Consider the following 12,095-nt stretch of genomic DNA (forward strand, 5'->3'; position numbering starts at 1 on the left):
ACGGTGCAATCACTGCGAAGTACGTGATCTAATTATACTATGCAAAGTGTTTAAAAAAATAGATTCAAAACTTTAAGGATAGATAATATTCATAAAATGGAGGAAGAAAGTCCCGACAAACGCGAGTCGAAAAATTAACATTGTCGGAGTTATGAACAATTATTTATTTTAATTGAAGCAAGTGGCTTACTTGGTCCCGGTGTTTTTGTATTTTCTGATATAATTTGTCTATGTCATTTAATGGCGAAGGGAGCAGCATGCTTTAAAGGAGTCCCTAAAAAAAGTTTTCTTGCTCTTGCTCTGAATACAAATCTATTTTCTTCTCATTTATGCACATGTTTCCTCAAGCAATTGTTAGTCACATATCCTTGTGAACAGTGGACAGTTGCAGAGAGCTATCACAAACAGTGAACAGTGAACAGTTACAAGAGCTATTCATAGTGACATCATATTACTCTAATCAAGAAACGACAGAAATGCATTTCATGTGCGGTCGTGCACCAGAAGCGAATAAGTCATTCGCTTTAATTAAAATAAATAAATAAATAAAAAAAAATTAAAATAAATAAATTAAAATAAATAAATATATAATTAGAATAAATAAAGAAAAAAAATTGTTTATAACCTTGACAATATTAATTTTTCGACCCATGTTTACTAGGACTTTCTTTCTCCAATTTATGAATATTATCTGCCTTTAAAGTCCTGAACCTTATTTTGAATCACCTTGGATATACAATTGTGTGTGAGAATAATCCTTCGGACTGTGCTTAGAGGTCCTAGCTGAAAAAAGGAAATAATGCGACAAAACAGGAGATGTATCGGATTGCGGCCTCCGCGAAAGCTTCACAGCAGCGACTCCAAAAATCTACGTGGAACTCCGCTACCCTATACACGACTCTGTCATCCGCGAGATACTCCAGAATCGCTCGGTAAAACAGTGCATCCGCAACGAGAGGGAGCAACCCCTGGATGCGAAGCCGTCTGGATGGTTCAGTCCAACCCGGCGCGTCGAAAATCTCGCGTCGAACCATTCGAGCGGTTCTCGCGATTCTCCCGACGCGTCCATCGCACGGCAAGTTCCCGGTGATCATCATCAACGAAGAGCTTTCGATGATCGCGGAAGTGCGCGACGACTAAGATCGCAGCCGCCCGTCGAGGGTGGGTCCGACGTGCTAGACTGTGAGGAAGGAAATACAATTATTGTCCGAGTCTGCGCTCCATATTGATCCACGCTGGAGGCGGTAGCGGCAGTGACGACGCTGGTGACGAGGCTGGTGACGACGGCAGTGGTGACGGAGATTGTGCTGTTTCTGGCGTTGAACAAGGCGGCGGTGGTGGTGCTGCTGTTGTCGGCGCTATCGGCCCTGTACACGCTGGAACTCCAGTGGGACTCGCTCCCACTGTACGACGAGCCCATCCAACATGTATTTCTGCTTGTATATCGCGCGGCTATTCCTGATCTCGGCGATCCTGTGCGTCGGTAAGAGCACCGCCCATCTCTACCGAATCTCCTGTCGACTTCAGGCCTAAGCAAACTCGTGAAACGTACTAGAGGGATGGTGTCGTGCCGTAGCAGATGTAGCAGTGACAGATCACTTTCCAACAACTAGAATTGCGTTATTAAAATTATTAGCGCGTTTCATCTTTATGATACATATATGTAATGGCTGATAAAGATAGGATGATGCTTTAGTGCTGACAGCGCGCTCGCCGAACGCAGCTCAGGCAGAATGAGTCAACTGGAGCGCATATACGGAAGAACGTTGTGTGTTCGCGAGTTTCCCGAATTCGTGCGAGCAGGAATGCAGCTCGCTTCTTGTTAATTGTCCTAATTGTGTTGCTCGTCTTGCTTGCAGGTTTGTGCTCCGAGGATGAGGAGCGACTGGTGCGAGACTTGTTCCGAGGGTACAATAAACTCATTCGGCCCGTGCAGAACATGACGGAGAAGGTACACGTGAGATTCGGCCTCGCCTTCGTGCAACTGATCAACGTGGTAAGAACATCTCGTCCTACTTATCCTTGACGCGTTTGGGAAGTAATATCCGTCGGACGGCGAAGGAGGCCGAAAGTTTCGACCGTGTAGACTGTATTAGATCATGCGATCTTCTTTCTCTGTTTAATTTCTCTTTATCTAAATGTCGTCAATTTTTGCAGAACGAAAAGAACCAGATTATGAAGTCGAACGTATGGCTGAGATTCGTGTGGATGGACTATCAATTGCAGTGGGACGAAGCGGATTACGGCGGAATCGGCGTCCTCAGGTTACCGCCCGACAAAGTGTGGAAACCGGACATAGTACTGTTTAATAAGTATGTGAACATGTTACTTGCACATATTCATCAAAGAAATGTTCGTTTATTTTTTAGCGCTCTGATAACAACGGCTTTAGAGCCGTTTTTATTAGTAAAAGCGACGTGCCTGATTATGTCGCTCTTGATATTAATCTGTCGCGCACATCCACTAAAATATTTTTTTACTTCATCATCATACCAGTAAAATCAAAAACTGTCGATTTCCCAGAATTTTTAAGATTCAGTTCTTCCTAAATTGCGATCGCTTCGATTATTAGCGGAAACTGTTGATTCTTCAACATTTTAAGCTTTAGCTTTTCTTCAATTGCGATTATTTTGGTTATCAATTAAAACAAACGAGCATCTTTTTCATTCGTCATGCAATCAAATCAGTTCGGCCGACGTGACGATGTTCAATAGAGCGAAGAAATATTCATTGATCGTTTAGCACTATTGTCATTAATCAGGAACGTCACTTTTGATGTTAATTTATCACACATATATCCGCTAAAATATTTTCTTATTTCATCATCACACCGATAAAATCAAAACTTCTCGATTTCCTAGAATTTTTAAGTTTCAGCTTTTCCTAAATTGCGATCACTTCTATTACACAGCCCCACAAAAAAGAAAAGTGGTCGGTGTCTAAAACCGGACAAGTATATTCTTATGTATTTTGATCTGCTGAATCCGAATCTGAGGTCAGAATTGGACAATTGCTAGCTTGATCGTCCCTGACCTCAAAAAACTGATCATAACTTCACTTAACAAAATTAAGCTGTATATGATTGAATTCAGTTTAAAAAATGCTACAATTCTTGTTATTACAAAAATTTTCAATTTGCAAAAGTAAAGATGGTGGGAGGGAGATATAAAAAAATATAATATTTTTAAGAAATCTAACTACACAGTTGTAAGGAGCGTCAAAAACCATACAACTTTTATCTGAAACATTTTTTTGTTTCTTTTATAGTTTTCGAAATATACTCTCTGAAAACCAGGTATACCCATATACCTTGTAAGGGTGATTTTAACCCTTAAATAAGAAACTGGGCACGCATAAAAAAATACACGTCTCTTATTTTTAGCTACTCCACAACATATATTATATATGTTATATTATATATATCAGGTGTAGTAAAAAGAAATCCATTATTTTTCCAATAGATGGCTTTAGTTATCTGTAGCTCGCGTTGTATAAGTCCGATCGAGCTCCACTAGATGGCGTTAGAAAGATGAGATTTCGTACTAAAAAAACTTTTCTGACAGTTTTGTGATTAGTTGACTCAGTTTTGTTTGAGTGCGCGTCAAAGATGGACACTAGCAAAGAGAAAATACTCTATATTTTACAGTTTTTCTTCGATAAAGGCGAAAACGCAAGCCAAGCGGCTGAAAATTTGAATAGTGTTTATGGTCCTGATACTGTAACAGCCAATTACGCGCAATTTTGGTTTCGTCGATTCTGTTCCGGTAATTTCGATATCAAAGATATCGAAATTACCGGAACAGCACCACGCACTGGAAAGCCAATTGTCGAAAATATCGATAAAATCATGGACATTATCGAGTCCGACCGTCATGTAAGCACTGTTTCGATTGCCCAAGAGCTAAAGATTGCACAAAAAACCGTTTGGAACCATTTGAATAAGGCTGGATACAAAAAGAAGCTCGATGTATGGGTGCCACACGAGTTAACGAAAAAAAACCTCATGGACCGAATTTCCATCTGCGAATCGCTGCTGAATCGCAACAAAATCGACCCATTTCTGAAGCGGTTGGTCACTGGTGATGAAAAGTGAATGACTTACGACAACGTCAAGCGAAAACGTTCGTGGTCGAATCGCGGTGAGCCGGCGGAAACGGTGGCCAAGCCAGGATTGACGGCCAGGAAGGTTTTGCTGTGTATTTGGTGGGATTGGCAGGGAATTATCTACTATGAGCTGCTCCCCTACGGCAAAACTCTTAACTCGGAACTGTACTGTCAACAATTGGACCGTCTGAAGGAAGCAATCGCCCAGAAGCGGCCAGCTTTGGCCAATAGGAGAGGAATTGTGTTCCATCAGGACAACGCCAGACACACATCGATAGTGACTCGCCAGAAGCTCCGGGAGCTTGGTTGGGAGGTTCTTATGCATCCACCTTATAGTCCGGACCTGGCACCAAGTGATTACCATCTGTTCCTGTCCATGGCGAACAATTTTGCTGGTGAAAAATTCGCTTCAAGAGAGGCTTGTGAAAATCGACTGTCTCAATTTTTTGCCAATAGGGATGAGGGCTTCTATGAGAGAGGCATAATGAAATTACCTTCAAAATGGCAACAAGTTATCGAACAAAACGGCGCATATTTGACCTAAATCGGATCATTCTAACTACGGTAATTAAAGCCTTCAATTTCATGCAAAAATAATGGATTTCTTTTTATTACACCTGATATATATATTATATAATATTATATATATATATATTATAATATATATATATTATATGTGTGGAGTAGCTAAAAATAAGAGACACATATTTTTTTATACCTATCCAATATCATATTTAGGGGTTAAAATTATCCTTATAAGGTAAACCTATAAGGTTTAATTAACCTACAAGGTTTAATTAACCTACAAGGTAAACTTATAAGATCGGTATATCTGGTTTTCAGAGAGTATATTTCAGAAACTATACAAAAAAATATTTCAGATAAAAGTTAATTCAAGCTGAGTCCAGATTTATTACGTGACATGTCACAGCGCACTAAAGTTCTCGAGTTGTACAAGACGCTATTATACATGGGTCGAAACTATCCGAAGGGATATCAATATTTTAGAACCAAGTATGGTTTTTGACGCTCCTTACAACTGTGTAGTTAGATTTCTTAAAAATATTATATTTTTTTATATCTCCCTCCCACCATCTTTATTTTTGCAAATTGAAAATTTTTGTAATAACAAGAATTGTAGCATTTTTTAAACTGAATTCAATCATATACAGCTTAATTTTGTTAAGTGAAGTTATGATCAGTTTTTTGAGGTCAGGGACGATCAAGCTAGCAATTGTCCAGTTCTGACCTCAGATTCGGATTCAGCGGATCAAAATACATAAGAATATACTTGTCCGGTTTTAGGTACCGACCACTTTTTTTTTGTGGAGCTGTGTTATCAATGGAAATTAAATGTTGATTTTTCAGTATTTTATGTTTTAGCTTTTCTTAAATTGCAATTGCTTCGATTATTAGTTGAAAAAGCTTCTTTTTCATTCGTCATACAATCTGATCAGTTCGATCGACGTGACGATATTTATTAGAGCGAAGAAATATTCGTTGATTGTTTAGCAACGTTGTTATTATTTAGGAATGGCGCTTTCCATGTTAATCTGTCATATATATCTATTAAAATTATTAATTTAATTATTAATTTCCGCTAAAATTATTAATTTAATTATTAATTTCCTTATTTCATCATCATATCAAATAAAAAATAAAAGTAAAATAAAAAGCTATCAGTTTCTCAACATTTTTAAGCATTTTTAAGCTTCAGCTTTTCCTACATTACGATCGCCTCGATTATTAGCGGAAAATGTTGATTCTTCAGCATTTTAAGCTTCAGCTTTTCTTAAATTGCGACCACTTTGCTTATCAGATAAAAAGAGCGAGCTTCTTTTTCATTTGTTATATAATCAAATCAGTTCGGTCGACGTGACGATATTCGGAATATCGTTTACAGCGCTGATGGCAATTACGAGGTCCGTTACAAGAGCAATGTGCTCATATACCCGAACGGTGAGGTGCTCTGGGTGCCGCCAGCGATCTATCAGAGTTCATGTACAATCGACGTCACGTATTTCCCGTTCGATCAGCAGACGTGCATCATGAAGTTCGGTTCATGGACCTTCAACGGTGATCAGGTCTCCCTCGCGCTCTACAACGACAAGAATTTTGTCGACCTGTCTGATTACTGGAAGAGCGGCACGTGGGACATCATCAGCGTGCCGGCGTATCTCAACACTTATCAAGGTGATTTCCCCACGGAGACCGACATCACTTTCTACATAATTATCCGCAGGTTCGCATATTTTCGTCTGCAGATATTCATCGATTATCATCTCTACGTCAATCTCGTATCTGACTTCGCGTTTTTCTATAATCGTAACTCTAGAGATTCTTGTTGGAAGCTAACTCGTACTTTCGAGTTTGCTAAATGCCCGAGGTCTTCTTGCAGAAAGACGCTTTTCTACACAGTGAATCTGATACTGCCGACGGTTCTCATCTCCTTCCTCTGCGTGCTCGTCTTCTACCTGCCGGCGGAGGCCGGCGAGAAGGTCACCTTGGGCATTAGTATTCTCCTATCTCTGGTTGTGTTCCTCCTGCTGGTCAGCAAAATCTTACCGCCGACCTCTCTGGTGCTGCCACTCATAGCCAAATACCTGCTCTTCACTTTTATCATGAACACCGTCAGTATCCTCGTGACTGTGATCATCATCAACTGGAATTTCCGCGGGCCTCGGACCCACAGGATGCCGCAACTCATACGTAAGGTCTTCCTCAAGTATCTACCGAGGATCCTGATGATGAAACGACCGAAAAAGACACGACTGAGGTGCGAGTATTAGCTTTTTTTTAAGCAATATTACCAACAAGAGATAATCGCACTCGTGATGAACGAATCATTAGCTTGCGTGCACGTGATTAAAACTCACCTTGCCATTCGTATGAACATTCGTGATTTCGCTAGGTGGATGATGGAGATACCAAACGTGACACTGCCAGCTTCCACATACTCGGGAAGCCCGACCGAGGTGCCAAAGCTGCCGGCGAAGAAAATGGAGGTGATGGAGCTGTCGGACCTGCATCATCCTAACTGCAAGATCAACCGCAAAGTGCAACATACCACTAGCAGCTCGAGCGGTGCCGGAGGTGGTGAGGGCATGGGCGACAGAAGAGGGTCCGAGAGTTCAGACTCGGTGCTGCTTAATCCGGAAGCCAGCAAGGCTACTGAGGCCGTGGAGTTCATAGCGGAGCATCTTAGAAACGAGGACTTGTACATACAGGTATGTCGATTTCGCGAGTATTGCTTATAAGCTGACTTGACGCTTCCAAGAGACACACCCCTAATCTTCCTCTTTCTCCTACAACCTCCATTTTCCTTTCAGACGAGAGAAGACTGGAAATACGTCGCGATGGTGATCGATCGACTGCAACTTTACATCTTCTTCCTGGTCACTAGTGCCGGCACCATAGGGATCTTAATGGACGCGCCTCACATTTTCGAGTACGTGGACCAGGACCGTATCATAGAGATCTACCGTGGTAAATAATCCGCCTCGCCGCAGCGAGTCGCTGTTGCAAGCCATGTGCCATCGTCGCGAGATAGCGCGTTCTCATTTCGTCTCCCTCGAGATCGATTGCGCGTCATCGTGCAAACAACCATCACCTTTCCAATCGCGGACGTTTAACGTTCCGTTCGACGGATAATCATTTTTCTATCATCAGGATCTTTTTACGAATTTCCATGCTAAGTAATAGATCTTTTTGACGAATGTTTCCACTCGCCGTTCTTCCTTGCCGTTATTTGCACATTATACGGTTCTTTCTCCCGAAAAGTTGGATCCGTCAAAATTCGATGCGATCGAAATGGTACATAATTATGTAGGTAGGGATAATTCCATTAACGTTAATCATGGCTCTGTGCCTCTGTGATTATTGTTTCCCCGATGCTATTTATCTTTCGATTATCTCACCGCGACACGCTTAACCCTTTGTGTGGCACATTTTTTCTATTTGACTGAATTCCGTGAAATCTTTAATTTCTATGTTATTTGGGCCACTGAGATTACTGAAGAATCTGAAGTCAGATTTCAAAAATTTTAAATGTCAGATCCAATATGACTGCTATATAGGAGTAAATTAGTGTAAGACTGAATAAATATAAATCAGATACACAATATAAAGACTTTTCAGATCGTTAATTACAAATTTCATGTCAGATTTATAAAATTTATGCAAGTAATTTATTTATAAAAAAATTAACGTGCGAAAAATTCTGGAAAAAAATATGTTATATTTGGAATAAAATTTTCCGTCTCTAATTTTAAATATTTTCCAAGAAATTAAAGAGTAATGGGTAAAAAGAACCCATTTTGGCTCATCATGAGAAACGGACAAAACATATCATTTCCGAGAATCTATCATCCAATAATCAAATGGCCTGGGAAGTCTTCTCATAAAACTTTGAAGCTATTGCAAATTCGTGTATTAGCTAAATTAGCTGAAGACTGTTCAAATTTTCAATCTAATGGAATTATTTTCGATTTAATAGTTGAAGGTGTTCTCTTCTTATGCAAAAGAGTAACGCTAAAAATCATCTGTTTCGCCACTCTTGAAATTCGATTTGAATTTGGTGCTAAATGATAGTTATTGGGAGTACAAATTAGTTCGGTCCGTTTTTTTGTGTTAAAAGATATATTTATTTCAAAACAAAATGAATGAACAAATCAATTAAAGTATTTTCCATCGCTGGCTACTACTTTCTCCCATTTCTCAGGCAATTTTCGAATTCCATCTCGAGAAAATGACTCGTCTTTTGAGGCAATCCAAGTTTGGAACCAATTTTCGATATCTGCGAAAGAAGTGAACCGGTGACCTGCCAAATCGTGCTGCATCCTTCGGAACAACAAATAATCAAAAGGAGCAATGTCCGGAGAATACGGCGGGTGCGGTAAAACATCCCATTTGAGCGTTTCCAAATATTTTTTTACGACTTTTGCAACATGAGACCGAGCGTTGTCATGAAGAACGCTTTTCAATGTTTCTCGGTTTCAGTTCATAAGGCACCCAATTTCCTTGTTTTTGAATAATTCCCATATCTCTCAATCGTACGGAAACGGCTTGTTGAGTCACTCCCAATGATTCTGCAAGCTCCTCTTGCGTTTGACTCTGATCTTCTTCGAGTAATGCTTCTAATTCTTTGTCCTCGAATTTTTTTGGCTGTTCAGAGCGAGGCTTGTCTTCGATGCTGAAATCTCCATCCTTGAAACGTCGAAATCATTCCCTACATGATTTATCAGTTGGAGCAGCGTCACCATAAACTTCAACAAGCATTTGATGGGCTTCAGCTGCACTTTTCTTCCAATTAAAGCAGAAAATTAAAACCTCCCGCTTGGTTAACACAAAATTCGACATTTTCAATACTGTAAAAAGCAAGGTTTTTGTATGAAACTAAAAGCGATATAAACTGAATATTATTGGCAGATGTCTAACCTCTCTGAAACCGCCAAAATCGGCAGTCACTATGAACCGTTCATAACAGCCGGAGCCATCTTTTGAAAACGGACCGAACTAATTTGTATACCCAATATATAAGACATTGATCCTTTGAAAGTTTCTGATTGAACCCACTCTTTATCTTCAACATATGATGAGTCAAAGTTCGCATTGTGCATCAACATCCTTATCAACTGTTCTGACCCATTTCAGATGATATTTGATTAGCGTGAGTCCCCGTGCCTCTCACGTTGCATGAACCATGTATACGATTTGATATACTCCTTTCATTTCGCTGTTTAGGAATGGTTATTGACATATTGCATATATCAGGGTTTGGTATATCGATCCCATTGTATTATCCGTAGCCGAGATATCATATAATTGTCATTATATGGCTGCAACATCCGACAGTACGTGAACCGCTCTCGCAAGTACAATAATATTCGACAATCGTGTTTCTACCAGGTTTATCCTTATCTGCTAACACAAAGATGTGATGATTTTTCCCGCTGTGATACTGAAATTTCATGTAAGATTTCACAAGCAGCGGATCTGTGATGGTAATGTAAGATACGAGGGCAGTTTGATAAGTCAGTGACTTTTTGAATTTTCCGCGCAGTAACTTTAAATGCAGCACTGCTCCCGTCAACTGCCATCTATTAATAGACTACTGTACAAGTTTGGGCAAGTTGCGCCATTTAGTTAGTGTTTGACAGCCATTGAAAGCAGACAACCTCGTGAATTTTAACGAAAATGGAAAAAAGTGAATTTCGTGTGCTGATTAAGCATTATTTTTTGCGTAAAAAAACCATCACCGAAACCAAGGCAAAGCTTGATAAATACTATGGGGACTCTGCACCATCAATTTCAATGGTTAAGAAGTGGTTTACTGAGTTCCGTTGTGGTCGTACCAGCACAAGTGACGCCGAATGTTCAGGTCGCCCAAAAGAGGTCGTCACGCCAGAAATCGTCGATAAAATCCATGGAATGATATTGGATGATCGGAGAATGAAAGTGCGTGAAGTGGCTGAGGCTATAGGCATCTCAACTGAACGGGTACATCACATTTTACATGAATATTTGGACATGAAAAAGCTATCCGCGCGATGGGTGCCGCGATTGCTCACACTCGACCATAAGCGCAACCGTGTGACCATTTCAAAGGAGTGTTTGGCGATGTTCAGCCGCAATCCGAACGAGTTTTTGCGCCGTTTCGTTACCGTAGACGAAACATGGATCCATCACACCACACCAGAGACCAAGGAACAATCAAGACAGTGGGTTTCTTCGGGTGAACGTGCACCAAAGAAGGCCAAGGTGGGTCTGTCGGTCAACAAGGTCATGGCCACAGTTTTTTGGGATGCACGCGGTATCATTCACATCGATTACCTTGAAAAGGGTAAAATGATCACCGGCGAATATTATTCAGAGCTTTTGGACAGATTCGATATTGATTTGAAGCAAAAACGACCGCATTTGGCGAAGAAAAAAGTGCTGTTCTATCAGGATAATGCACGGGTGCACACGTGTGTAGTCACCATGGCAAAAATCCATAAATTGGGCTACGAACTGCTACCCCATGCAGCATATTCACCAGATTTAGCCCCCTGCGACTATTTCCTGTTTCCAAACCTGAAGGAATGGCTGGGCTGTGAGAGATTTGGGTCGAATGAAGAGGTCATCACTGAAACAAACGCCTATTTTGAGGGCCTTGAGAAAACCTATTATTTGGAAGGAATAAAAAATTGGAAAAACGGTGGACTAAATGTATCGAGCTAAAAGGAGACTACGTTGAGAAATAAAACGCTTATTTGCCGAAAAAAATATCTTTTATTAAAAAAGTCATTGACTTATCAAACTACCCTCGTATTATGATTTTCGGTTAGGTAGAAGAGAGATCTATTAGGAAGTCAGAAGTATTAGTATAGGAAGATGTATTAGCTATGTAAAGAGGGAACACAGAGAAAAAGGGGCGTCTCTTTTAAGATGTGCGCGAAAGCAGACGGACAGAGAGAACGATAGAGAGCAGACAGGTAAAAAGAACGATACAGAGAACGATAGAGAGTAGCGGAACAGAGAGAATAGAGATTAGAAAGAAAGAGAGAAAGAAAGAGATAAAGATAGAGAGATAGATAGATAACGAAATAGATAGAGAGCGAGACGGAGCTGGAAGAAACAGACAAAGGAGCAAGCCGAAGAAAGAGAGGCGGCACAGAGAAAGAATATCGTGAGAGACAGAATTTTTACCCATCATATCTTGAAGATAGAGTGGACTCAATTTGAAACTTTCAGAGCATTAATGTCTTATATATAACTATCGTTTAGCATCAAATTCAAGTCGGATTTCAAGAGTGGCGAAACAGACGATTTTTGGCTTGTTCTTAGCATCACTCTTTGGAACCAGGATGTCGGAGACCTGTCAACCAAGTTTCAGCTTAAAGAGCTCTTGCGGTCAAGAAATCTTCCTACTACGCTACTGCTCCAAATCCTTATCCTCCGACGAAACACTCAAGATCCTCGGAATGACATGGAATCCCGTTCAGGACGTG

At 40.4% G+C, this 12,095-nt stretch overlaps 1 protein-coding gene across 2 annotated transcripts in view; it reads left to right on the forward strand.

Moving 5' to 3' along the window:
• nAChRbeta1 (nicotinic acetylcholine receptor beta1) overlaps positions 1–8,223 on the forward strand; it is a 38,317-nt gene extending 30,094 nt beyond the window's left edge. Inside the window, exons 1-7 of one of the 2 annotated variants that reach the window (XM_011149233.3) lie at positions 1,011–1,483; positions 1,860–1,996; positions 2,158–2,312; positions 6,008–6,346; positions 6,503–6,880; positions 7,016–7,331; positions 7,434–8,223. In XM_011149233.3, coding sequence (XP_011147535.1) covers positions 1,426–1,483; positions 1,860–1,996; positions 2,158–2,312; positions 6,008–6,346; positions 6,503–6,880; positions 7,016–7,331; positions 7,434–7,598 — 1,548 coding nt within the window. In that variant the 5' untranslated portion in view covers positions 1,011–1,425 and the 3' untranslated portion in view covers positions 7,599–8,223. Of the gene's footprint in view, positions 1–1,010; positions 1,484–1,859; positions 1,997–2,157; positions 2,313–6,007; positions 6,347–6,502; positions 6,881–7,015; positions 7,332–7,433 lie in introns of those variants that run through there. The other variant, XM_011149234.3, reaches the window with a different exon arrangement.
• The last annotated feature ends 3,872 nt before the right edge of the window (positions 8,224–12,095 follow it).

This window comes from Harpegnathos saltator, unplaced genomic scaffold, assembly GCF_003227715.2.
Source record: "Harpegnathos saltator strain DR-91 unplaced genomic scaffold, Hsal_v8.6 scaffold354, whole genome shotgun sequence".
Lineage (NCBI taxonomy): Eukaryota > Metazoa > Arthropoda > Insecta > Hymenoptera > Formicidae > Harpegnathos > Harpegnathos saltator.